Source organism: Ambystoma mexicanum, chromosome 10 (assembly GCF_040938575.1).
Source record: "Ambystoma mexicanum isolate Mex_15411 chromosome 10, UKY_AmexF1_1, whole genome shotgun sequence".
Taxonomy (NCBI): Eukaryota; Metazoa; Chordata; class Amphibia; order Caudata; family Ambystomatidae; genus Ambystoma; species Ambystoma mexicanum.
In genome coordinates, this window is record NC_090932.1 from 1180667100 (window position 1) to 1180694626 (window position 27527).

The window sequence follows — 27527 nt, forward strand, 5'->3', positions numbered from 1 at the left end:
ACGCGCCGAGGTCCCTCAGATTGTTTTTTTCCGCCCAGATAACTGGTCGCCCTATTGCGCCGTTCTTCATAAGAGAAGAAGTTTATCCTTGTCTACCGACTTTATCGGTTATTTCTCCTAAGCCACTTTGACGGTGGTCAGATACTACGACGAAGACTGCGAGAACCTTCAACAGCGGTGGACTTCAACACCTAAGATCCGGCGGCAGAGCCATCCACGTGGCTGGGCCCTCTGGCCGGCCTACAGAGTAGGGAGAGTGGGATCAGGGTGGTGATATCTTCTGCTATGTCTTTCCTCTTTCCCCCTCTTTACCCTCTAGGTCTGGTCATCACCTTCATTACCTTTTGCTATGGAAAAGACTCCATTTAGGTTTTTCCCCTCTTGCAGGATCAGATACCCGCGGAAGGACGGGCACGATAAGTGCAGTAACTGTCTGCCCATTGACCATGACGAAGCGCTGTGCACGGCCTGTAGACTCCTTCGACCCAAAACACTTAAGGAGCGCCACGTTAAGTGGTAGGCCGCTTACGGCATGCCGCAGGCTTACTCATTTGTAGTGCGCGTCAGCTCCGAAGGTATCAGGGGGCAGAAGTTACAAGGATATGCAAGGCATAGATTACAAGAAGTTACAAGTTATGAGCAGAGATAGTACAGGTACAAATCAAGTATAGGTCAATAAATAAACTGAAGAGCATATACAGGTACAGTAAACAAGTATGAGTCACTAAATTCACTGAGGAGCAATCGAAAACCGGCAAGCTGTGTGTTAGCCGTGGGTAAATTGGCTGGTCGGTATAGCAGGAAGGGGGGCGAGTGGGCCGTAATGATCGGTAGACTTGAGCCAGTTGATGTAGTTAAGTCTAAAGTTCAGGTAAGATTGATCTTCTATAATTGAAGGTGGCAAGGAGTTCCAAAGTTGGCCTGCTTTGACAGGGAAGCTGCAGCCACCAACCTTTGAGAGCTTATTTTATTTATTTTATTTTTTACATTTATATAGCGCACAAGCCCAGGGGCATTGTGGCGCTGTTACTTGCAGCAGGCTTAGTTACATTATGCAGATGTTACAGCTTTGGAGCGCAAAGATGTAATACATGTTATACACAAAACGTACACAGTTCAGGTATCCGTATAGTGGATGGACGTCAGGAAGGGGTAAGGTGATCAGGCGAATAAGGTGGTTTTCATGGTTTTACGGGAGGGCAGTTTAGAGGGCATTCCAATTCAGGGCAGCTAGGTAGGGGAAGCTGGCACCACCTGCTCTTGCTCTTTTTACCATGGTTATTGTGAGTAGGTTAGAATAGGGGGTCCTAGTTGGTCTTGAGGAAGAGGCAGGGTGGATCCTTTGTGATGGGTATGCTGGCGCGGCAAGGTGAATACATTTGTGGGTGAGGGTCAGAGCTTTGAAGATGATCCTCTCTTTTATGGGGAGCCAGTTGGAGGCTCTTCTGGCAGTAGAGATGTGCTCTCTTTTGGAAATGCCTTGTGTTTCGCGTAAGGCATTGTTTTGAATAACTTGAAATTTCTCAAGATTTTTCGTGGCGGTTCCTAGGAAGAGAACGTTGCAGTAGTCCAACCGTGATCCAGTGATAGCTCTAGCTATGTTAGTGCAGGTGTCGATGGTGAGGCTCTTGGTGTTAACTAGTCTCATGGATCTGATGGATGTTCTTCTGCAGAATATATCCTGAGATAACTGGGGGCAGCCTTGTTCAGGGCTTTATGGGTAAAGGGTGTGATTTTTAGCTGGATTTCGTTGTAGGTTGAACGCCAATTGTTTTGGTGCCTAATCTCAGATATATGGGTTCTTCTAGCCACACCGAGGGCTGCTATGAGGGCATTATTTTGGAGGATTTGGATCCTCTGGATAGTTGATTTATTGGCACAGATGTAGAGGGCATTACAATAGTCTAGCCTAGAGAGGATGAGGGCTCTGGCCAGGATAATGCAGCCGTTGTCAGAGAGAAAGGGTTTGCCAGTTCTAATAAGCTTCCAAGTGTAGGCGGTGGCAGAGGCTATGGAGTTCACTTGTTTGGTAAAGGAGAGAGTGGAGTCGAGGTAGAAACCAAGGGTCTTTACCTCCTTGGCCACTTTGATGAGGTTGTCTCATTCTGGAACAGGTCAAACGAGGCCCTGGGGCGGCGATCTACACAGGAAACTCCTACAGAGGCAAGTGTTGTGGATAGACTTGCTTGATTCGATACACCTAAGGGGCATAAATACAGGAATGGATTTAATGTGTTTTGTCTAACTGATTGTCAACCTAAGGATTGAAAATAATTGATGTAGTATTATTTGACATTACACAATGGTTAGGTCTTCATTAGCGGTGTTTGGTGGCACACTAAGAGCCACAACTCATAACACCCCTCCAATGTGAGCGTATGCTCTTGACAATTTGGTTCATGTCTCTAATACTGACATTGACCTCTTTGCCACTTCCCTAGGGACTCGTACACTAATGTATCGGGATCAGGGGTCCCTGGGGCACCCAACCAGATCTTTTCCGGGATACATGCTCCTCCACCTTCCCCTTTACTTTTGCCCTCTTCTTAGGCACTTACATACTCTATGTACACTAGGATAGGGGTTATAGGGGCACCCGACGGGATTTCATTCCGGGAGAGTTGCTCCTACCCCTTTCCCACCATGTTGCAGGTGGTATGGAATGGTTTTATACACTCCTTCCGTATTTCCCTTTTCCTTCTCCCTTGCCACCACTGTAGACCACTATTCCTTTGTTTTGTCATACAGCGCCCCTACAGCGTTTTTTACCTTTCTCCATTCTCCCAGGCCTACGGACACACATCTCTCTCCCAGGCTTTGGGAAATGCTTCATTCTTCAAAATGCTCTATAGCCCAACCCAGGCTTTCTCCCGATCCACTACGGCCCTGGCACTTTTGTGGTCGGGGATCGAGGATAGTGTTGCCTCGCCAACGCATTCTGAACTTGACCACACCAAGATGGCTGCCGCCGTCCGGGGTATGCCATGTGCATGCGCGGCATCCCTGGCAACGTATTTACTGCCGAGGGTCCGATCGAGTAGCGATCGGGACCCTAGTCTGTATCGAGCACTTGTACTGTGCACAAGGTGAGTGAACGCACTGCTGACACTCCGTGATTTATCTGGATATGTTACTCTTACGCCTTTGATATCGTAGGGCATGTGTAATTTGGCGGGATACCCCACGTACATTGATTCTCATGTATAATGTTTGGAGTAGTCTGCAAAATAGCTCACTTGGACTTTTTTCATAGACCAAATCCATCCCTACTGAATTGAATTATTTGTGGGTCTTACCCCCCACTTTGACTCAAGATCACTTTCAACATATACACCTTAGCAGGTTTCCCACGTGTGTGCTGTAGTACATGTAGTATCCTTGGCGGCGTGCAAAAGAATATACATTGTCTTTTATAATTTTATTGGACCGACAGATGCGTGTTTTTGCGCCATAGCGTACTGGACAGCTCCCTTGCAGTCCTTAGTTCTTTCACCATTGAACAATTGTTTATCCTCTGAGGTACTTCTTATTTGTGCGTAGGCTACTGGCTAGTCTTATTTCTTTCCTGTTATTTCCCACAGCTCAGAGCAGCTCTGCTATCATCCCTACAGATCTTATTCCCTCCTTTCTTTAAACCTTTCTTTATTGTATTAAAATCATAAACCAACTCCAACACAATACAGCAACTCCCCGCCCCCCCAAAACTCCGGACTCCAAAGTTATCCTTCCAGTCTACCCCAACCAGGAACTAGAGGCACAGTTCTTTTTTTAAATTTTTTTTTTTATAAAGTCTTTTGTTTGACTGGACAACACACCTGGGAGGAGCGACCACACAGCGGCAACAGCGAAAAAGGAAAGCATACATTTTAGCAATATACATCGGATTATCTGCGGAGAGTAGGGGGGAACAGGGAACAATCGAGGTATCAGCATTTGAACCACAAAAAGCACACAAATAGCATGGCAATCAGATTATGATGAACATATAGGAGAGGAGTGAGCAGAGTCTGGGGAGGAGAACGAGGAGGCCTTGTAGTCACGGAACCGTCGCCAGATGTCCCTTGGCCTTGCATGTGGATGTTGCATAGTGCTCCAGGTCTCCTCGGTGTCTTGTGCCCAAGTGACCGATCTAAGCCATTGTGAGTGCACTGGTGCCCCAGGCCGGAGCCAGCATAATAGTATGCAACGGACCGCCAGAAGCATGCAGAGTCCCGCCAGTTTCTTTGATCTACGGCCCAGCTGGGGAAAGTCATGAAAGAGACAGTGTAACAGGGTGGGGGCAATCGTGTGTTCCAGTATGTCTAACGTGGCGCAGATGGAGGACCAGAACTGGGTAAGGTGAGGGCAGTGCCAGATCATGTGAATGTAAGATGCTTGCCTATGCCGCACCTGGGGCAGTTGGAGGGGGTGTCAGCGAACATACGGTGTAATCTTTTAGGTGTATGATGATATCTATACAGGATCTTAAATTGTATGAGCTTGAATTTCGAGTTATAAGACACATCTTGAGTGCGAGCGCACATTCGGGACCACCTTTCGTCAGTTATCTCCACCTCCAGGTCCACTTCCCAACTGCGCTTCAACTTAGCAAAGGAAGGGGCTGCCCTAGCCTGCAAAAAGGAGTATAGATTGCGGGACAGGTGGGACGTCGGGGAAGAAGTTCCACAGCGGTAGGTCTCCATGGAATGGGTGCGGTATGTCAACCAAAGCCCAGAGTTTAGTAAGCGCCAAGGATGTGGTAGCCACGGGGTCTGCAGAGTCAGGGTTGGATGGTATAGGTTTGAGGATGAGGGAGCCAAGGACTCGATCGGAAACAGTGAGCCTCTCCAGTCGTACATGTGGGGGGGGGGGGGGGGGGGATCGGGGGTGTTGAACCAATGGGAGGCGAATTGGGATTGAGCCACCACCCAATACCTAGTGAGGTCTGGAGCACCGAATCCGCCCAATGCCTTAGGTGTAGTCAGCATGGAGAGTTTAAGTCGGACTGCGCCTGAGGAAGCTGTTACATATGTGGCGTAGTGACTTGAAGAATGCGTCTCCTGACCATATAGGTAGATTGGTGAAACGATACAGTAGTTGGGGTAATACCATTTTGAGGATTCCAATCCTACTTGCTAGTGAAATAGGGAGCCTAGTCCAACTGGATGTTTTAATGGTCAGGTTTGACAGATATTTTAAGTAATTGTCTTCGCGCAGCTTCGCGGTATGACAGGGCACTTCTACCCCCAGGTAGGTGATACTCGATTGAGACCACGTGAAGCCCATTAAATCCGAGGGGGGTTGTGCAGAGTCTGTAAGTGGAAATAAACAAGATTTGGAACAGTTTACCTTCAATCCCGATATGTCACCGAACCGGGCAACGTCGGCTAGGATAGGGGCAAGATTGGGCTCTGGTGAGCGAATGTATAGGAGAGCCTCGCTACAGACACAGTTCTAAATAAATAACCTAGCACATGATGGGCAACATGAAGCTGGTACATCTGTCCAGATATCAGGGCTAGAGCATACATTTCTCACATCAGTCCAAGGACGGTCAGGGGGACTCTGCGGCTTGCATCCTGTCCCTTTGGTATTGTCTGTAAGGGGACCAGTAATCAAATGGACGGATGGTGCAAGGTAGTGTTGAAGGGAACATAGCCTCCCTTCGTTCACACATGCTCATACATTCTAACCATCTTGAGAAAGTAGGAGGAGCTGCCTTCCCCCACGCCCTGGCCACCTGATATCTAGCCACAACTGATGCCATGCCCAACAGCTTCTTCTCATTTCGCGTACCCCCCTCAATCAGGGCTAAAAGCCAGAGCTCTGGTAGGTAACTACGAATAGATGGCAGCATTACCAACATGGCCTCTTCAATCTTTTCCCAATAGGGCCTAATACCAGGACAACTCCAACATATATGAAAAAAATCAGCTTGATCCGCACCAGACCTTTTACACAGTGACACCCGGTCAGTAAAGAATTTACTAAGTGCCAGCGGGGAATAGTATGCCTGGTGAATATACTTGTAGTGGATCAGCCTGTATCTCGAGTTTAAGGAAACATACCGCGTTTGCAAGTAGATGGATTTCCACTGCTCCTCACTTAGTGTTTTCCCAACGCAGCCTCTCATGTCTTCTTATATACTAGTTCCCGCACAACCCTCTCCTTTCTCACCAATTTATAGATGGTAGACAACAATTTCACCCCTGACATCGGGTGTACTATATAACACAGAGCTGGCGACGTAGGCAGGGGCCTTAAACTCTGGCTAGCTAGCCCTGACAATGCCCCTCAGCCTATAACAATGCAATAATGTCAGTGCATCTGTGTCACCTCTAGGTCTGAGTTCATCCCACTGTATAAAGCGCCCATCCTGCTTCAGATCCCCCAAGGTCTGCATCCCCAATGTTCGAAACCTGTCCTTAAATGACCTCTCATGCGTTAGCGGAATCCCCACCACATCATACAGCGGTAGCTCTGGGAGGGAATAAGGCGTAGCCTGCAATAATTGACACAATCTTTCCCAGGCCCTGCATGTTATCGCCACAGGTTGGACTTCATCTCTCGGGACCGTATCCCTCTTACCCCAGAGCAAACCCATTAGAGCATCCGGATACACAAGGGATTTAGCCAACCTTGTATGCGGGGACTCTGATCTTGACGAGTTCCACCCAGCTATATCCTGCACCTGAGCCGCTAGGTAATATAAATATACATCTGGGTATTCCATTCCACCCATCTCATATGACCGGGCTAGAGTATCATAGGCTATCCTAGGTTGTCTACCCGCCCATACCAGCTTGGTGAATAACCTCCTAATGCGAGTCCAATAACTAGCTGGGGGCCATACCGGGACAATATATATATATATATATATATATATATATATATATATATATATATATATTTATTTCTGAGGCTTGTGGGATCTGCTTAGATCACATGCTGTGCATAGGCCGACATCTAGTGGAAGCTGCGGAGTATTCGTTTGTTTCTCGAAACTTGAAAAATGGGCGTCGACCCAGGGCGTGCCAGTAATACTATCCCTAGTGTGACGTCCACTGTACCCATGATCCCTCACGCGTCTAGGACCCTCAGAATGTTTTTTTCCACCATACTGGTTAGAAGCATTCCGCGGAGTTGCCTGGCCTTAGCCATACTTTTGATAAAATATTGTTATTTCCCCATTTCTCCACCCCAACATCGAGTCACCGCATCCACACTCTACGCCGGCCCGGAGAAATAATCGGCTGTCGAGAGCTGCACGACGGATTTGGGCCTCGGAAGGCCTCTGGCCTCGGCCCTGCAAGTAGGGAGAGTAGGGGGTGGATATACTCAACACTCTATTGTATATGGGTACATTCTTATATATTCCTACACTTATTAGCCCGCTGCCACAAGGTGCGTATGGAGGGTACGCCTTTCCAATTTTGCCCCAAGTGCAACCGCAAGTACCCTTGGGTTGACAGGCACGCCACATGCAATCTCTGCTTACCGAGAGACCACCCTGAGGCTAACTGCAGAGCGTGTAGTAGGTTCAAACCGAAAACACTCAAGGACCGTTCCATCAAGCGTTGGGCCCACCACGCCAGGCGTCAAGAAGCCATGGCAGCGGAGGGCGCCTTCAGTGATGGCAGTGACGCCGTGCTTTCGGACGGCGAGGGCAATGTGGCGTCAATTGACAGCCAAGCGCAAGTCCCCGACCTCGGAAGGTCGTCCGGCAGGGCGGCTATGGTAAGACCCGCAGCGACACAAGCGCTACCCACAGCACTTCCACAAAACACATGAAGTCCAACCGAGACTCGACACGCAAGTCGAGTACTCGGAAAGAGGCACATAGAGAACGATCCGAATCAGTGTCCTCTGGGCGTTCTTGATCTAGATCGCCGCATGACTCCAGGCAACCATCCACTGTTGCCAGAAGTGCCTCGCTCCCCAAGGTAACGGTGGTTCAATCGTCAGAAGACGAAACCGACCTCTATCCCAGTCCGCACTCCAGGAGTCGGCGTCAACAGGCCGCGCAACGGCTGCTCCCGAGTCCCAATCTCCACTATCCAGAGATAGGGACACTACCCCCGAACCTCGGCGCCAGGCGTCGAAAGGCTCCGGAGGGACGAAAAAACAGGGTAAACACTCTTCCACACACGGGGAAGGGGAAAAACAACAGAGGAAGCAGTCTCAGCCACCTTCCACACCTCAAAAACATTCTACCCCACATAAACAGATGGACAAGTCTCAGTCTTCTGTTATTCCAAAGACCCCTGTTCAAACCAGTAGGTCTAGTCTAGATAAGACAGGGAAAGGCCTTCAAGAAAGAATCATTCCCAGTTCAAGAGAGTGGTCTACTGATGACATAGACAGAGTCATGTCAAGGATGTCATCATTGGCAGATTTCTACGCCAAAAACCCTGAACACTTTCTCTCTTTTACCCCGGACGGGTCAACTCCCTCAGGCTCGAAGGATCCTATACCCCTAAGTAAGAAGTCCCGGGTTGAAGCTCCTACTTCAGACCCCTTCAGTATACAGCCCTATTCTCAATATCAGGGAGATCCATCCCTTTATGAGGATCCAGATTTGGGCATGTTGGAAGAACAAACTGGAACGGGCTACTATGGGGATGACGAGGACCAAGAGGAGGAGGAGGAGGAGGAGGAGGAGGAGGAGGACAACCCAGAAACCTACAGGCTAGATTCCCCGGTAGATAAAGAACCCCCGGTTACCGACTCCCCTGTCGATAACCAGCCTCTTTTGAATGAAGTGCTGTCCAGAGCGGCAGACACTTCCACATTGACACCCAGGGTGCTCAGGAAGAGAGGGATTTTGCTGAGGAGTTAGTGGGAGAAAGGAAACCTGTTGCCCAGGCCATCCCTATCCTTAAGTCTACACAAAGGAGAATAGACCCTTCCCTTGTTAATTCCTATCTCACTAGGGCGGTAAACCCCAGAGTTGAGAAGCTTTTCAGGGCAGCCCAAACAAACCCACTGTACATAAGAGGGCATCTGAAACCGGACTCCCTGGTAGTTACTAACACCCGTAAGAGGGCAGGAACGCCGTTGTCATCATCGGAAGCTCCTCCCGACAAGGAGAGCAAGATTATTTATGGCTTGGGCAGGAAAGTAGCCTCCACTTCCGCCCACCAGGCAAGGATTGCCAACTCCTCCACCCTGCTGACGAGTTACAACTGCCACCAGTGGGAAGAAATCGCGGCACTCATAGATTCCGCCCCAGAACCCTTAAAAAGCCAATTGGCACAAGTTTCGGCGGAAGGAAGAGTCGTGTCTGGTTGCATATTAAAAGCAACCTTTGATGCCGAGGATAACGCTGGCAGATTGATAGCAGAAGGTACTGTTATCAAAAGGCATGCTTGGTTGCGACAGTCTGGGTTCAAAGCTGAAACCCAGGCTTCATTGATAGAGAAACCGGTGGAGCCGGATCTATTGTTTGGAAAGGCGGTCGAGGACGCGCTGAAAAATGCCAAGGACAAGTATGAGACACTCCAATCCCTAGGCCAACTAACCAATAAACCCCCTAACCAGAGAGAGAATGGCAATTTTCGTCGCACACGCGGACAAAATTCCCAGAGAGGATCTAACTATTCCCAGGGGCAGGGTACACAATGGAACAACAGCCAGCAGTCTACCCAGGGTTATGGCAGGGGTAACGAGAGAGGGCGTGGTAAGGATAGAGGCAGCCCCAGTAGAGGCGGCGGCATGCCTCCACCAAAACAGTGACGTTCCGTTCAGGGTCCCTTCTCACACATCCCCAGTAGGGGGACGCATTTCCAACTTCACCCAAGCTTGGGAAGGGATCACTTCAGACAGATGGGTGCTGTCCAGTGTCCGCAGGATACTGCATAGAACTGTTAGAGCGTCCCCAAAACCACCCTCCACGACAAAGAATACATTCTTTGGACCACCAGAAGATCCTCCTCGAGGAGATCGTCAATCATCTAGCAAAGGACGCAATAGAACTAGTCCCGGGACACCAGGTAAACAATGGTATTTATTCAACTTACTTCCTTGTGCCAAAAAAAGATTTGACAATGCGCCCAGTATTGGACTTAGGGCCTGCAAACAAATATGTCAAGCCCCAAAAATTTCGCATGACTACTCTCCAGGAAGTAATCCCCCTCCTAAAAAAGGGGGATTACATGGCAACATTGGACATGAAGGATGCCTATTTTCATATTTCCATGTTCCCAGCGCACAGAAAGTACTTGCGCTTCAAGGTGGACAGTCGGCACTACCAGTTCAAGGTACTGCCCTTCGGGATTGCCTTGGCTCCAAGGGTATTCACCAAGGTACTGGCGGTGATGGCAGCACACCTACGCAGGGAGGCAATCCCGGTGTACCCTTACCTGGACGACTGGCTCATCATGGGGGAGACCCCAGTAATTTGCAGAACAAACATACAAAGGACGATCGACCTCCTCTTCGAATTGGGCTTCTGAATAAACGAGAAGAAGTCAAGTCTGGTGCCAAGCACCTCCAAACAGTTCCTAGGAGCTATCCTAGACACGCAAGAGGGGTTGACCTTTCCATCAGAGGAAAGAATTCAGAATATACTGCTGCAAATTCTGCAATATCAGGCCGGTCGCCAGATAACTGTACACAAAGCAATGCGTTTGCTAGGCATGATGGCGTCCTGTATTTACCTGGTCCCCCACGCGCGCCTGCGCATGCGTACCATGCAGGAATGGTTGGCGAAACAGTGGTCTCAGGCAAGTGTCAGTGGGATGATCTAGAGGTCGTTTCGCCAACACTGGTACAAAGCCTTCAATGGTGGACAAGAGAAAATCTGTCCAAGGGGAAACCCTTTTACGATCCCAAGATACAGGTGGTAGTCACAACCGATGCATGCCTGACAGGGTGGGGAGCTCACCACCTCCACCACACAGGTCAGGGTCTCTGGTCTCACTCAGTGGCCAAGAATCACATCAACCTGCTAGAGCTTCTGGCAGTATTCAGAGTGCTTCAAGCGTTCAAGCCCTACCTGCTGAATCTGTCAGTACAGATCCGGACGGACAGCACTACAGCCATGTTTCACCTAAGCAAGCAGGGAGGGACTTGTTCGCCAAATCTGTCCAAGCTTGCCCAGAAAATTTGGATATGGGCACTCAGACAGAAGATCTTCCTTTCATCTCAACATGTTCCAGGGGATCGTATCTCAATTCTCTGGCGGATGCTTTGAGCAGAGATCCCCTCCCAGAGGAACACAAATGGTGTCTATACAGAGAAATCGTAGAAGATATCTTCTCTCAGTGGGGCTTCCCCACTATAGACTTATTCGCCACAAGCGAAAACAGACATTGCCCAGGTTTTGCATCCAGGTACCCCCGGCCAGACTCCCAGGGGAACGCCCTGTGGATGAACTGGTCAGGGATGTGTGCGTACGCTTTTCCATCAACACCTCATCAGGAAGGTGGTCAACAAGATGAACAGAGTGTCAATGACACTCGTCCTAGTTGCTCCCATGTGGGGGAGACAACCGTGGTTCCCACACCTACGCAGACTAGCGGTGTGCGAACCCATCAAATTCCCGGACTGGTACAACCTACTGTCCCAGCACCAAGGTCAAACAGTGCATCCTCAACCTAACTCAATGAACCTAGCAGCATGGCTCCTGAGGTCATAGAGTTCGGACATCTCAAATTATCTCTGAGGTGTATGGACATCCTAAAGGAATCTAGGAAGACCAACACGAGGCACTGCTACTTTGACAAATGGAAACGATTCGTTATCTGGTGCCAGAATAAGCAAGTCAACCCAGTTGATTGCACTCCTTCCACAATTGTCACATATATGCTCCATCTGCTGGATGCAGGACTGGTATTTAACTCACTGAAGGTACACCTGGCAGCGCTGAAGAGTAAGGGAAGAGGACCCAAGGTTGGAGTCCTCCCGTCCCCTGCACACTCTTGGACTACGCAACAAGGGCGTAGATTCTTAAGGATATAGTTAGCAATATTCATTTTTAAGCACTCTTTAAAGAATTGATTTGACAAAATTTATAACATCAAACAGAGGAACAATGGTTTTTGTATTTTAGGTGTTCAGGGATGAAGTGGGCACCTATTTATGTATACATAAAAATGTAGTCAAGACAGGAGAAATTGCATAACAACATTATAATGTCAACATAATCAAAAGTTGATGGAAATTCCACTCTCAATGGCTTGACTCGTTTCGAGGTGATACCTGGCAGCGCTGTCAGCATACACCACACCACATAACAAGGTGTCGTGGTGGAAGATACCAGTGGTTAAAGCTTTCATGGAAGGAGTAAAGAGACTTCACCCTCCTATTTCAAACCCACCACCAGGATGGGACCTTAACACGGTGCAATCTAAACTCATGGGCCCCCCATTCGAACCCATGCATAAAAGCAGTCTCAAACACCTGACTTATAAGACGGCCCTCTTAGTAGCAATAACATATATAAGAAGGGTCAGTGAAATTCAGGCTCTGTCAGTGCAGGATCCATTCTTTACAGTTCATAAAGATAAACTGGTTTTACGTACACACCCCAGGTTCACACCTAAGTTTATTTCTAAATTCCACGTGAACCAGTCCATGGAGCTTCCGGCTTTCTTCCAAGACCCACAAAGCTCGGCTGAGGTGAAACTACACACCCTAGATGTGCGTAGGGCGGTCCTCTATGTAAACATGACCAGACCGCTAAGGAAAACAGATCATCTGTTTGTCTCCGTAGCTACAGGCAGAGAGGGAGATTGTGTCTCTAAAGTTGCCATCTCTAAGTGGATTGTTAACTGTATCCAGCTGTGTTACTCTTTCTGAAAAAACTCTGCCTTTCACGCAAGGAGCCCACTCTACTAGAGGCATTGGGGCCACTCGGCTTTCATTGCAAATGTACCCCTTGACACCATTTGCAAAGCAGCTACTTGGAGCTCTATTCACACTTTTACTCAGCACTACTGCATTGACACCCATTCCAAGACAGATACTCAAGTGGGACAGGCGGTTTTAAGACATTTATTTGCTCATGACCCTTCTCACATCCCACCTCCTTCTTCTAACACTGCTCGCTAATCTATGCACAGCATGTGATCTAAGCAGATTCAACAAGCCTCCCGTAAACTTATTTCTGATGCTTGTATCTGCTTAGATTCACATGCGACCCACCCTTCCTCCCCTCCGAGAGAAGGCGCATGGATGCTTGTAGTCTTATCTATCTATCTGCTTGGATTATCTGTACTCGCGCTACTCCTCATGCTACCTCATGTCAGAAAAAATGCAATCTGAAGGTCCTAGACGCGTGAGGGATCATGGGTACAGTGGACGTCACACTAGGGATAGTATTACTGGCACGCCCTGTGTCGACGCCCATTTTCGAGTTTCGAAAAACAAACTGTAATACTCCGCAGCTTCCACTAGATGTTGGCCTATGCACAGCATGTGAATCTAAGCAGATACAAGCAACAGAAATACGATTACGGTGAGTAATGTATCATATATATTTTTTAAATTTAAATATTGTACTGGGGATTCCCATCACGTGGCAATATGGAAATATGCATGTGAATTAATTTTCAAAATGAGTCAAAACCGATGACTGCCAAGCCATGTAAATGCTCTGCATTGTCACTCACATTCACCTAGCAATCTAGCCCTCTCTCATTAATGCGGAGAACAGGACAAGAGCTGTTCCTCGTTTACCTGTGTTCACTAGAGGCAAGAAAAGCAAAAGAAAGCTGTAATCCGTAGTAAACTATGGTAAAGTGGCTGTGGTCTAGCCAAAAATAAGACCATGAGCACAAAATGAGTAAGTCAGTGGGGGATGGAGGGGTTGGAGATGATGGAAGTTTGCCTTTTATAGGAATAGTTGGATTTTGAATGTGTTTTTAAATGCCACATAACATTTTCCATCATGGCATTCTTTATTCTAATCATGAACATTACATTTTTAAAAATTCTTTACTCGTGACATCTACTATGCTCCAAATCCACAAGTGCCCTTCTATACATATGGGATGTCGGCCACAAGAAGGCGACTGGACAGAATATTATAGGCAGCAGAATGTATTCACAGTAGTCCGTCAGGGCAGGCCGCCACCTACCTGTATCAAATGCACATGCTCTAACGCCTCTTATCAGCATATACACAGACTCATCAGCAGGGTAGGTGGGGACGTCTGAAAGAAAGTTGACCAATGACGGAGTACAGTAGTGACAATTATAAGTAATGTTATTTACTGAATATAGTTTTCCAGTATTGGTAGATTTTATCAATTCACATGCATGTTTGAATATTTCGATATTCCGGGGTACACAATGGTGACACTGTAGTTATGGTTAATTAAGTTGCTTCAACCAATTTCTTGGGTGGTTTTAACTTTGGTGCTGTACAAATCCGCACAAAAAATTGCAAAAAAATTAAGTTGGGCCTATAACTTTTTTGCAAAGTTTGGTGCAGTTTCGTCAAGTGGGAGGGGCATCATATGGTGGCCGGGGGGTTTCCCAAAATATTTGAAATCCGGATAGACATAAATGGAAAAAAGGTTTGCTCACAGCTTCAGCCCAAACCGCTGGACAAGTTTGCGCCAAACCTGCGAGAGGAGCAGAGGGCTGTTCTGGAAAACGTGCTTTTGCCAATTTGGTGTTAATTCTTAGTTGATTTATTATTTTTTATTTTTTTTAAATGCCCAAAAAGCAAGTAAAGAAGTGAGTCCATCCAGACCGTGAACTCGCTTCCTGGTTCAGTGTCTGCCAACGCCTTCAGACCGATCAAGGAGTGGACATGGCCAATTGAGAAAGCGTGTTGTGCGTTAAAAACTTTGAAACAGGCCCCATGTTGGAATTGCAAACTCCGCCCGTAGTCTGCGAACATCGGAGTAAAAACATTAAAAAACACAACATTACACTTGTCAAACAAATGGAGCAACCTCTGTGGAGGTGAGTGGTGATGAGGATGGGTTGGATACGTCCAGAAAAAATACAAAATTGGGTGTTTTTTCTTCCTTGTCCGCGAACATCTCAGATGTTCAAGGACATTGCTATGATTTTCGCGAACTTGACATATGTTCAAAAACATCCATGCATGTGTGTGCATTACATGGTCCGTGAAGTGCTGTTTTTGTACGCCTTATAACTTTGCCACTGTTCAATGATACTGTATGAAATTTTGCAATATAAATATAGACCCAACTTTGAAAGTTGCTGCATTATTTGGTGCTGTTTCACTAAGAGGGGTCAAAATTGGGGGGCTCCCACTTTGACACAGTTTGACAAATCCGCACAAAAGTTGGCAAAAAAGGTTGACCCAACTTTGAAACTTGTGCAACGTTTGAAGGGATTTTGTCAAGAATGGGTAAAATTGTAGGGGGAAACCCAAAAGTTTAACAATTGGGATAGTCTTGAATGGGTGAAAAAGAAATTCTGCTTGCAGCTTCATACCCTCGTAGTGGACGGATTTGCAGCAAACTTGTGCGAGGAGCATTGGCAAGGACCCCCATGTATGCTTTTGCAAGTCTGTGTCCTGTTTTTTTAAAGTGTAAAAATGTAGGTCCAAGAAATAATGCTATAACTTTGGTGCCTGAGGCATAGCCTGTGACCGTGTCCAGATTGTCCTGGCCATGGCTATGGGGGTTAAACTGTGCATGGACACCAGGGACCAGCTATGTGTTGAAAGTGGGCAATGGGCCTGATCCCCAGCAAGGACAGGTGCAAAAAAATGATATAACTTTGGGGGCTGAGGCATAGCCTATGGCCAGATTGTTGGCCATGCCCCAGACAGTCTGGCCACTGCCCATGACCACTAGGGACTGACTATGTGGTAACATGTCTGAAATCAGGATAGGCTTGAATGGGAAAACAATTTCTGCTTGCAGTTACAACCCAAGGGCTGGACGAGTTTTCAGCAAAACTTGTGTGAGGAGAATCTGCAAGGTACCGAAAGCATGGTTTTGCAAATCTGTTGGGTTTATTTTTTAAAGTGTTAAGATGTAGGTATTAAAAATACTGATGTAACTTTGGTGCCTGGGCAGTGGGCCTGGCCCTGGTCCGAGGCAAGGACAAATGCCTACTCAGATTTGCTTATTGGGTCCTGCAGCATGACCGAAGGCCATGCCCATGGATTGTGAACACTGCCCATGGCTGCAAGACATGATCACTGCAAATTTATTTACATTATGGGGATATAGTGGACACTGGACCGGGATGTAGTCTAGGTGCAGTGGTTAACAAGGATTGTTTGAGGGGCTGGGGTCATGGTTGAGCCTCATGCCTTGGGAAATTCAACCATGATTTGCATGCACTGCTGAAAATGGCACACATCTGTGTGCGCCTCAAAAAATGATTTTTAAAGGTTTTTTATGGTCCTTTGATATATATTAAAAGCGGAATGATTAACTTGTATACAGTGCTGTAACATCATGAAACATTTTCACTTTTAAAAGCCATTGAAATTGGCGGTGGCGCAAAGTATGGTTGCATAACTTACCATAATTGGCAAATTACTTTGTTTTTTCGATGAAAATATATATTTATTTGTGTGTATATAGAAGGTTATGGTGGGTTTAGAAAGGTTTGAAAAAACAAAACTTTCACCTGAAATGTGAAAATAGGAATATATATATATTCGGTAATCGCATGTCGTGCATATGTATATATAAATAGGTGTTTTTCCAAGGTTTCTGGGTCTTGATTTTTCACTGCTGACCTCCACTCCACTGACAACCTCCATCTTTCACATAGTAAAGGTGTCTGACCCGCATTTACGTGGCTTGGCTGTCATCTGCCTGGACCAATTTGTAATCTGAATTCTTGGTAATATGATTTTAAATACACTATACGTAGTTTCTTTAAAATAAAAACCAGTCTTGCTGAGAGAAAAATACAGATTTGGAAAGAGTGGTGTGCCTATCAAATGAAAGACCCAGACGGAAAAGGGTACCCTTGACTGTTTTGCATGCATATTGTGAAGGCTTTGATTGTTGGAGAGGTCAGTTCCATTATGTATGCCATTCATGCATAATATAATGACAGAATTATATTGTATTGCTGTTTCTTTCTAGGTTAACTGAAGAAGTGGAAATCGAGAACCGTTTTGGCAACATCCCAAAACTTGTCTTTTCAGATACTCTTAAAGAAGAACTGAAAAGGGATTACAACGGCCTTCTAACAAAGAAAATGGTGGCATCTTGGTGAGTTATATGAGGAATATGGCAGATGGAGTCTGATAATAAACCTTTGTTTGGAAAGTAAAGTAGATTTGAATGTTTTACTGTTTTAATAATATTTACTCCTGTTTCCCATCACAGCCATACTTTGTGGATGTCCATCCTATTGGCACCAAGGGCAGTGGGACTTTTTTGTACTGCAAAACCCTCAATTTGACACTTTTTCTCCCATGTGGTCTGTTGGGCATGCATTGCCATAGCCAGAGTCATGCAAGCACCACCCTCCTTCAAGTAGCCAGTCTGTTATTCTCCACTGATGGGATAGGACGCCTTTCACACTTGCAGCAGGTTTTGTTTTGCAATCACTTCCTTTCATTTGTTTTGGTGAAGAGATTCATGCTTTTCGGTTTTGAAAGATCCACCAATCAATCCCTTGTTAACATGTCCAAGATTGAGAGGACTTTGGGGATATCAACTCCTTGTACTCCGCGCCCTATTTCATCCAATATTGCATGTGTGTGAAAATATGAACAGAGAAATTCCTCTACTCAGTTTAATCTATCCAGGGTGGGGCTTTCACACAAACTTTTGTGCTACTGTGTATACATATACGCTTGCTACAATTGGTTGAATCATTAAACTTTTTTTTGACGTTTTTATTTTTTGTTATGTGGCCCTCTAGGAGAGACGTGTTTCGGCATCTCTTGTGCCTTTTTCAAATTTGGCCAATTACTGTTTCCATCAACCAAATCCTTTTTTTCCATTGATCAATATAGTGCAAGATGTCAAATAAAATACGGAAAATGTGAAATAATGAAAATTGGATAAAAAGTAAGAAAAACTACAATCAGAAAAAACATGAAAAAACAGTTATGTTGGATATAATAGGCATCACCATACAATATCCCAAAGGTCAAGTTGTGGTGTTAATTACAATCATAGGATCACACAGATGAAGGAATGGGGTCCGGGAAGGAAGGGTATGGGTTTGCAAAGAAATGGCAGAGAAGGAAAAAACAAAAATAATATAAGAAAGTGTTTCTATATGATTTTGTCATACCAATAATTAGCCAAGTTCATATTTGAAATGTTTTCCTTTGTGCTGATATTCCAATCTTAGTGACTAATATTTATATAGGTTGGTGAGATTTACAACTTTTATCCCATTGTGTGATCATCTGCGTTATGAATGAGAAATTCGTATTGGTCAATTCTGTTATCTAATTTTATATGCACAAACACCAAAATATTCGTACATGAATCCATTACGTGGACCAAAAATTATTTCATAAATTAGTTTGTGGCAAATTTTAATTCGTTGTATAAGCATCTGCCCAATGAAATGGTGGCTCGTATTGTTAATTTCCTTCATCTTATATGCACATATAGTGCCCAAAGTAGTTTCAAATCAACCCATCAGGCTATTGAGAGGAATAACACTCCTTACCATTGCTTGTCTCAAAGTATCTTCTCTGTTTGGTTTTCGGTTAAGATGTCAGGGGTTAAACCCTCCTACAAAATAATGGTATTTTAGACTGGTCCGATTACCGCAACTTAAAGATAATATTAGACGGCTGTGAGGAGGAAAACACTACATTTTCTACACATCATACAGAATGATGGGACAATCTGCTGCCATATAAAAAAGGGACCAAGTCCCTTTTCCATGTGAAGCTCTGCTTCGGTCCCGCAGCTAAGTGGGGATGGAGGGAGGGGTTGGGGGAAAGGGATTAAGGGATTTTGGGGAGAGGGTGGGGAGGCAACATGGAGATGCGCCCTGTTGCCTCGCCACATGAACAAAAACAAAACAGCGGTGCATGGGGAAGGGTCTCGGGTGTCTGGGACAGCAGGCAGAGAATGTCTATTCTCGCCCACTGTTCCAGCCACCTGATTGGCTGAGCGCCCTTCCCCGTGTGCGAATTAAGTATTTTTCTCTGCAGGACCTGTGAATGTAAGATATTCGCCACCTTAAGGTTAATTCCTCGTGCCTCTTTCAGTTCTAGCTGTTGTAGCAGTGGATGCCACTTCGGCGCTGATGGTGTCACTTCTGCTAGCACCCATTGCGATTCTATCAGTGCCCCTCCAGCTTTAACTCCTGTTGCTCCTCGGAAAGCAGGCCAACCCACTGAGGCAGCTGGTGGACAACTGGGCACGACTGACTCACCAGACACTTTGGATGAATGGATGCTGACTTTCTCAACAGAGCATAGGCATTTCATGAGTGAATGCATTTCATTATGCTCTGTTAAACATTCCTCCATCCAGAAAGCCTGTCATTTGAGGAAAGTGGCCTCCCATCTTTCTTATCCCAGAGGGAGAATGTTATATATTGGGCATTCACCTCAAGAATGACGTGCTTGGTGACACCACGACTTCATTATTCATTGAACACAGACACTCCACATAGGCAGATTATTCTGAAGAGATTCACTACCTTGTCGGCTGCAAGACCTGTCACCTGTGTTGGCAGTAGGAATGTTCAGAGGCAAGGGACCTGTCACTTTCACCCCTTCACATAAAGCAGAATAATTACTGGACATCTTGGGCAAGAAAGTCAACAGGAATGTGTACTACTTTGACAGACTAATTTGGACTCCCTTTTAGCCACTTGCAGATAGCAACTATGGAAGGAATTACCTGAATTTGTAAAAGGGGCAAGCCTCTACAGGCAGGTCAAACAGGTAGCTGGTGGTCTATAAAATCTTCAGTTGCGATACTGTTGAAAAATGCATAAGGTCATACATTCATCGACCGGTAAAGATGAGGCTGTCCACATTTCAGACAGATGATCACAAATAGATTATGGATCTCCTTTTGGATTGGATGGATACATTTAACCGGTCACCCAAAGTAGAATGTCAAAGTGTTCTAGGACAGCCAAGTCTCTTGTTGCCTTGAAAATTAACTAGTCAAGAGCATCAAAGGAAAGCAAAACTCTTAAACAAATATAATTCATAAACTGTGAGCGAGAGGCAACAACATAAATGCAAAAGTTCCTACATAGCAAGACACTGCTGGTAAGTCAGTTTAGAAATACAATAAATAGCTAGAAGTTAATATTTTTAATGAACAATAACAAGCATCAAAACATTATCTGTTATTACACATTGAGCACAATGTATACCAAAGTGTATCACAAATCTAGCTTGACAAATGGTTTAAAGAACAAAGGTAAAAAGGTGTATGTAAAGATGATTCTGATGCTTGTGAATCTGCTTAGAATAACATGATGTGCATATAGTCTGACATCTAGTGGTAATCGCAGAGTATTGCTGCTTTCTTTTGAAGGCGATAAAAGGGACGTCTTTATGGGGTGTGACTGTAACACTATCGCAAATGTGACGTGTAGTGAACCCAAAATCTTTCCACCTCGAGGTCCCGCCAGGTTGTTTTTTCCACCTTTCTCGTTGGTCGCTTAATTCAGAGCTCGTCTATCGAGATTAATATTGCTACTTCTGCCTCTTTGACGCACCTATAGCCAGACATCTTTGATGGCTGTTCGACTATTTGATGACCCCCTCGGCCGGTGTTGCAGTTTTGCCGATTCTACACTTTTGGTGACTAGACAGCAGTTTCCTCTCGGGCTCCGCCCCAGCCATACAATAGGGAGAGTGAGGACATGTTTTTCGACTGACTATTCTCTTCAAGAATGCTTTTTCCTTGCCTCTCCGCCTCTTCCTCCCTTTGTCTGGCAGCTTTTTCCCTCCAATATGGAGAAAACTTCTTTTAAATGTTGGCCGTTGTGTAACGGAAAATTCACGTGGACAAACACTTCTAAGGAGTGTAACTGGTGTCTCCTCGTGACCACAATGAACGGTGTTGCAAGGCCTGTAAACACTTGCAGCACAACACCCTTAAGGGCAGGTGCACCAAGCGGTGGGCGGCCTACACCATGAAGTCCAAGAGCCACTCTCCCGCCGACTAAAGCGCCTCTGACGAGGAGACTGAGAGCAGCCACGGCTCCGATTTGAAGCCTGTAGAAGTACCCGTGGAGTCTACATATTCCCACGTTCCAGTCCCCAATAAACATGTTGCCGACAGTGCGATGGGGCTTCACATCCTGGCGACAAAGGCACCACTCTTCCCATAAGGTTAAACACATAACCGATCGCCCCCCCTCAACGGATTTGTCAGAGAAGCCATTCACATCCATAGGTCCATCGAAGGTTTCGACTGGCCTAATGAACTTCGCGGCAGGCCCATGGTCCTAAGCCTTCGGCCTCACCGGGCTTTGCCCCTAAAACCTTGGTGCACTTCGCAGTGTCATTGAAAGATCTGCCGAAACGGGTCTGTGATAGTTTGATTAATTCTGACAACAATAAGACTGAGTCGAATGCGTAGTTGTATGAGTTTCAACGAGAACCCAAATCTTTTATTAACAAAAACTCTTTCTTCAGTATACTGTTAAAGGATACGTTTCTCCGATCTTCTCAGGGGTCTTAAGTGAAGGTCTGTTGGATCACTTTCAGGTAGAGGTTTCCTTTATTTAATTATTTGCCGTACACTATGACTTTCAGGAGTTCTTCGCTTCCTCCGACCTGTCCCTTTCCTCTCAAACAGTCTTTAAAGGGTTTTGCCCTTCTCCTGCCGATTCCCTCGGATCTTCCTGAATTTTCCTCTCTCCTTTTTTTTTTCCTCTCTCTCTCTCTCTTTTTCTCTCTCTCTCTTTTTCTTGTCCTTTTCCCAACACCTGCTTTTACTTCACTTGCCTTTTAGCCAGCCTCCTTCCACCTCTTGGCAACAAGATCCTTTTCGCCGTAGCCTGTTGTGCTTGTTATTTATCTCCTCCTTTACCTCACTCTCCCTTTAGATCGGCGTCGCTGATGAGCGCAACAGCACCCGACTTTGCTCAGCACTGCTGGTGAGGCGGCCGCGTCTTTAATTCCCCTCTCTCACTGGGTTCGGTTCCCATGCGTGAGTCGACATCCAGTCCTTCGCCTCTCCCTCAGTATCACCCCTCTCTCTGTTTTCACTGCTCCTTCTTTCTAAGCGGGCAGGCCCGGATACTCACAGCCGACCCGTCATCGGGACAACGGTCCCCTCTTGAAAACGAACTTCGTTGTGCGCAACAGTGCGACCAACTCAATAACTTGGACTGGCGACAACGATCGCCTTGTTTAAAAACGCTCTCTCTCCTTTACTTCTCTTCACGTCTCGACCGGAGAAACCCCAGGATTTGAGGTTCTCCCGTTTCGCCGTCTTCTCCCTCAGTAGGCCCAGCTGCAACCGTTGGTCTCGATCTCCTGCTCCTCCTCGTCTCCCGTTTCCTAGGATACCAAAACACAGCCTTGATTAGAGGAAAGTCCATACAGGGATCACTTCCTGGTTCTGTATTCGGGCTTTAATAGTACTCCCCGCTGTACATAACCACCGGCAGACACAAGTAAGAAGGCTCATATGCTGTCACATCGTCACATCCCCTCTACTAAGCCCTTACGATCGGTAAGGGTTTCTGCTCTGGACAGGTAATCAGCTTGGGCCAAGAATTTCCCAGGTTTATGAATTGTTTTAAAAGAGAAGGGCTGGAGGGAAAGAAACCATCTGAGGATTCTCTGATTGGAATCTTTATTACGAGCAAGCCATACTAACGGAGCATGATCAGTTATTAGGGTGAACTCTCGACCTAGCAAATAGTACCTCAGGGCGTCAATGGCCCACTTTACTGCCAAACACTCCTTTTCAATGGTTGGATAACTCAGCTTGTGAGGTAATAACTTCCGACTAATGAATAGTATTGGTCTTTCCTTCTCACCCTGATCTTGGAACAGCACAGCTCCAAGACCCGTACCTGAGGCATCTGTGTGAAGGAAAAATGGGGCACTAAAGTCTGGGCAATGTAACACCGCTCTTTCGGTGAGGGCCTCCTTCAAGTTGTTAAAAGCCTGTAATGTTTCCACAGTCTTCCAAACTTTCCTTGTCGATGGAATTTTCTTCAATAGATCGGTGAGGGGAGTGGCTAAGGTAGAAAAATGTGGGATAAATCTTCTATAATATCCCACGAACCCCAGAAACGCTCGCACTTGTTTTGGTGTTTCTGGGAACTTTAACTGTTTGATAGCCTTGATTTTCTCCTCCTGGGGTCGGATTACCCCTTGACCAACATGATATCCTAGATACTTTGTATGAGACATGGCCACGTGAGGTTTCTTGGGGTTGATATGTAATCCCGCCTGTTTCAGGGTTTCAAGTATTTTCGCCAAATGTTGCAGATGTTCTGTCCAGGTGTTGCTGTAAACTATGATGTCATCGAGATATGCCCCAACATACTGTTCATGACCCCTTGTAATATGGTTCATTAGTCGCTGGAAGGTCGCAGGCGCCCCATGTAACCCAAAGGGTAGCATCGTAAATTGATATAAAACAGTAGGTGTGGCAAACGCTGTCTTCTCCTTATCCGCGGGTAGCAGGGGAATTTGCCAGTATCCTTTGGTTAAGTCAATCGTAGTCAAGAACTTCGCCTTTCCTAACTTATTAAGCAGATCTTCTATCCTGGGCATCGGATACGCGTCGAACTTAGAAATTTCGTTTAACTTCCGAAAGTCTATGCAGAATCTTACACTCCCATCCGACTTCGGAACCAAGACTACAGGGGAGCACCATTCACTGTAAGAGGGTTCAATGATTCCCAGATCCAGCATTTCCTGTACCTCCTGATTGAAGGCTTTGATCTTCGACTCGGGGATCCGATAAGGTCTTAGCCTCACTATGGCCTCAGGTTTGGTGACTATGCGATGATTAGTCAAGTTGGTCCTCCCTGGTAAGGAGGAGAATATGTAAGAAAACCTTTGTATTAATTTGGACAACTCATCCTTTTGGACAGGCGATAAGTTTGGACTGATATTCAGTCCCTCTGAACCTGTCTTCTCCTTTAATGGCAGAAAATGTTCTTCTGTTATGTCCCTAGATATCATGGCGATGGTTGGGATTGGAGATGCCCACTTTTTAAGTAGGTTGACATGATAGGTCTGATAGGGAATTTTACTGTCTGGCTGTTTCACCCTGTACGTTAATGGACCTAGAACTTCTTGAATCTCATAAGGTCCCTTCCAGGTAGCTAGCATTTTATTTTCGGAGGTCGGTACCAACACGAGTACCTGGTCTCCCTTCTTGAACGTACGTAACTGCGCACCCTGGTTGTAGTATCTTTCTTGTCTTATTTGTGCTCGAAGAAGGTTATCTTTAGCAATACTTAGTAGCTTTTCTACCCTTTCTCGCAGCTGAGAGGCATACTCCGTCAACGTTCCCTCATGTTTCGGTTGTTCCTCCCATCCTTCCTTTAACAGGTCCAACAAAGTACGAACAGGTTTTCCGAATAACAATTCAAAGGGCGAAAATCCAGTTGATGACTGAGGAGTGTTTCTAAGAGTCATTAAAATCCAGGGTAATACTCTATCCCAGTCCTTATTCTCTGAGGACGTTGTTTTTTTCAGCATTTGTTTGATGGTTTGGTTGTAACGCTCCACCAACCCATCCGTCTGTGGATGGTACACAGCGGTCTTCAGATGTTCTATTTTAAGCGTCTCACAGACTTGTTGGAGCACCTTGGACATGAAATTCGACCCCCTGTCGGTGACGATCTCCTGTGGTATCCCAACTCGTCCAATAAAAGGAATTATTGCATCCCAAATCTGTTGGGTATTTGTTGCCTTTAGAGGAAATGCCTCGGGATATCTCGTAGCATAGTCGACCACCACAAGAATGTACTTGTGACCCCTTCGAGTTGGTTCCAATGGCCCTACCATATCAATTCCTATTCTGCTGAATGGTTCCATGACCAGGGGCATAGGTTGAAGTGGCGCTTTCTTCACATTGGCCCTGTACTTCAACTGACACTCCTCACATGACTGACAGAACCGGGCTACCTGTTGGTACACTCCTGGCCAATAGAACCTGTCTAGAATTTTCTTGGTTGTCTTCTCCGTCCCCAGGTGTCCTTCACCAACCTGAAGGTGAGCGACCTCTAGGATAGTCTGGTAGAATTTCCGGGGTATTGGTAATTGTTTCAGATCCTCCCCACTCCGTGACTTGCTCAATCTATAGTATAATTCATTCTCCTTAATAAAGCGTGGACCTTGTCCTGTTGTTTCTTCTCGGGCCCGTTCTCGAGCAAATTGTAGCAAGGGATCTAGTTCTTGTGCAGACCTAAAACTGTCCCCGTCTTCCTCTATCCTCCAGTCGACTGCCACAGGGAAGACATTTTTAGCTCTCCACTCTTTCTTCAGTAATCGCTTGACCCTTTTGCTCTTTTGTGATTTAGGACTCAGGCTAGGTATTTGTTTGTTACAAAACGGGGCCGTTTCCAACCAGCTCTTCTCAATTTTATAAACTAATTCTGAGAATTTTGGAATGTCTGAGCCAATTAGAAGAGGTTTAGGCAACCGGGGCAACACTGCTGCAGTCACCCCCATTGTCTCCCCGACCATTTTAATTTGTATTTTCTTGGAGGGGTAAACTCTTATATCTCCATGGACACACCGGATAGGTATTTCCCCTGAAGAATAATAATCTTCACCTACCAGCTCCGATGTCACCGCCGTCTGTAGGCTTCCAGAGTCGACCAGCGCGGTGGTAGGTCTTCCATCTACCTCTACCTCACAGGTATATTGATATTGGGGCTGTCTCCCATTCATCTGTTCCGGGACTTCATTTCTCTTTTGAGATTCGAGAACTCCAACATCCATTGGTTCCACTTTCAGCTTTTTCGGACAAAATCTTGCAAGGTGTCCCCAGTCCCCACAGTCAAAACACTGTGGACCCTTAGGGGTAAGAATGGTTTGACGAAAATGTATAGGACCTTCACTATTGGGTCTGGAACGTACATTTTCTCCTTCCGGTCTTCGCAGCATTGAGTTTGGCCATTTTGGTTGAGTCGCTGGTTTATTCAACAAAAGATGTGGTTAATAGTTCGTTGTATAGGTCAAGACCTTGCCTTGTCCAGCTTTTTGGTAGGCTGAAGCTACTTCCACTGCCTCGCTTAATGACAATCTGGGGTGTTGTTTGACCCATCTCTGCACAGGCCCAGGGAGGGCTTCGATGAACTGTTCCAAAACGACCTTTTCTGTTATCTCTGCAGTGGTGGATGCACCAGGCTGTAACCATTTCTCCGCCAATTCTTTTACTCTGTAATATAACTGTCTCGGGGTTTCTTCCCCTTTCAGTTTGACTTCTCTAAACTTGACTCGATACGTCTCCTCGTCGTGCCCCATCCGTTCTAACACCACCTTCTTCATGTCCCCATAGCTGGTGTCGCCGGTGGGGTTTGCTGCCTGACATGCACATTGCATTTCACCGGTCATCAATGGTGCGATGTAATGACACCATCTCTCGGCGGGCCACTGAGCATTGCGAGCCACTCTCTCAAAATTCACGAAAAAATGTCCTGGATCCTCGCCTGCCGAATATTTTTGCAACACAGTGGTAGGGACCTGAGGATTGCTTCGTACATTCGTTACTTCAAGTAATTGGGCCTGTTGCATTTGTAAAGCCTGTTGAAAGGCTAATCTATCAGCTTGAGCTTGTTGTGATTGCATTTGTAAGGCTTGTTGTAAGAGCTGTTGGCCTTCACTTAGTGTCTTAATTAGGTCCTCCCTGGCGCTCTCACGATCCCACTTCTGACACCAAACTGTGATAGTTTGATTAATTCTGACAACAATAAGACTCTGAGTCGAATGCGTAGTTGTATGAGTTTCAACGAGAACCCAAATCTTTTATTAACAAAAACTCTTTCTTCAGTATACTGTTAAAGGATACGTTTCTCCGATCTTCTCAGGGGTCTTAAGTGAAGGTCTGTTGGATCACTTTCAGGTAGGGGTTTCCTTTATTTAATTATTTGCCGTACACTATGACTCTCAGGAGTTCTTCGCTTCCTCCGACCTGTCCCTTTCCTCTCAAACAGTCTTTAAAGGGTATTGCCCTTCTCCTACCGATTCCCTCGGATCTTCCTGAATTTTCCTCTTTCTCTCCCTTTTTTTTTTTTTTCTTCTCTCTCTCTTTTTCTCTCTCTCTCTTTTTCTTGTCCTTTTCCCAACACCTGCTTTTACTTCACTTGCCTTTTAGCCAGCCTCCTTCCACCTCTTGGCAACAAGATCCTTTTCGCCGTAGCCTGTTGTGCTTGTTGTTATTTATCTCCTCCTTTACCTCACTCTCCCTTTAGATCGGCGTCGCTTATGAGCGCAACAGCACCCGACTTTGCTCAGCACTGCTGGTGAGGCGGCCGCATCTTTAATTCCCCTCTCTCACTGGGTTCGGTTCCCATGCGTGAGTCGACATCCAGTCCTTCGCCTCTCCCTCAGTATCACCCCTCTCTCTGTTTTCACTGCTCCTTCTTTCTAAGCGGGCAGGCCCGGATACTCACAGCGGACCCGTCATCGGGACAACGGTCCCCTCTTGAAAACGAACTTCGCTGTG

At 46.1% G+C, this 27527-nt stretch overlaps 1 protein-coding gene across 4 annotated transcripts in view; it reads left to right on the top strand.

Moving 5' to 3' along the window:
* CCDC117 (coiled-coil domain containing 117) overlaps nucleotides 1-27527 on the top strand; it is a 519424-nt gene that overhangs the window by 238576 nt on the left and 253321 nt on the right. For all 4 annotated transcript variants that reach the window (XM_069619165.1, XM_069619164.1, XM_069619166.1 and 1 more), the window contains one exon: nucleotides 17016-17144. In XM_069619165.1, the coding sequence (XP_069475266.1) occupies nucleotides 17016-17144 (129 nt within the window). The remainder of the gene's footprint in view (nucleotides 1-17015; nucleotides 17145-27527) is intronic.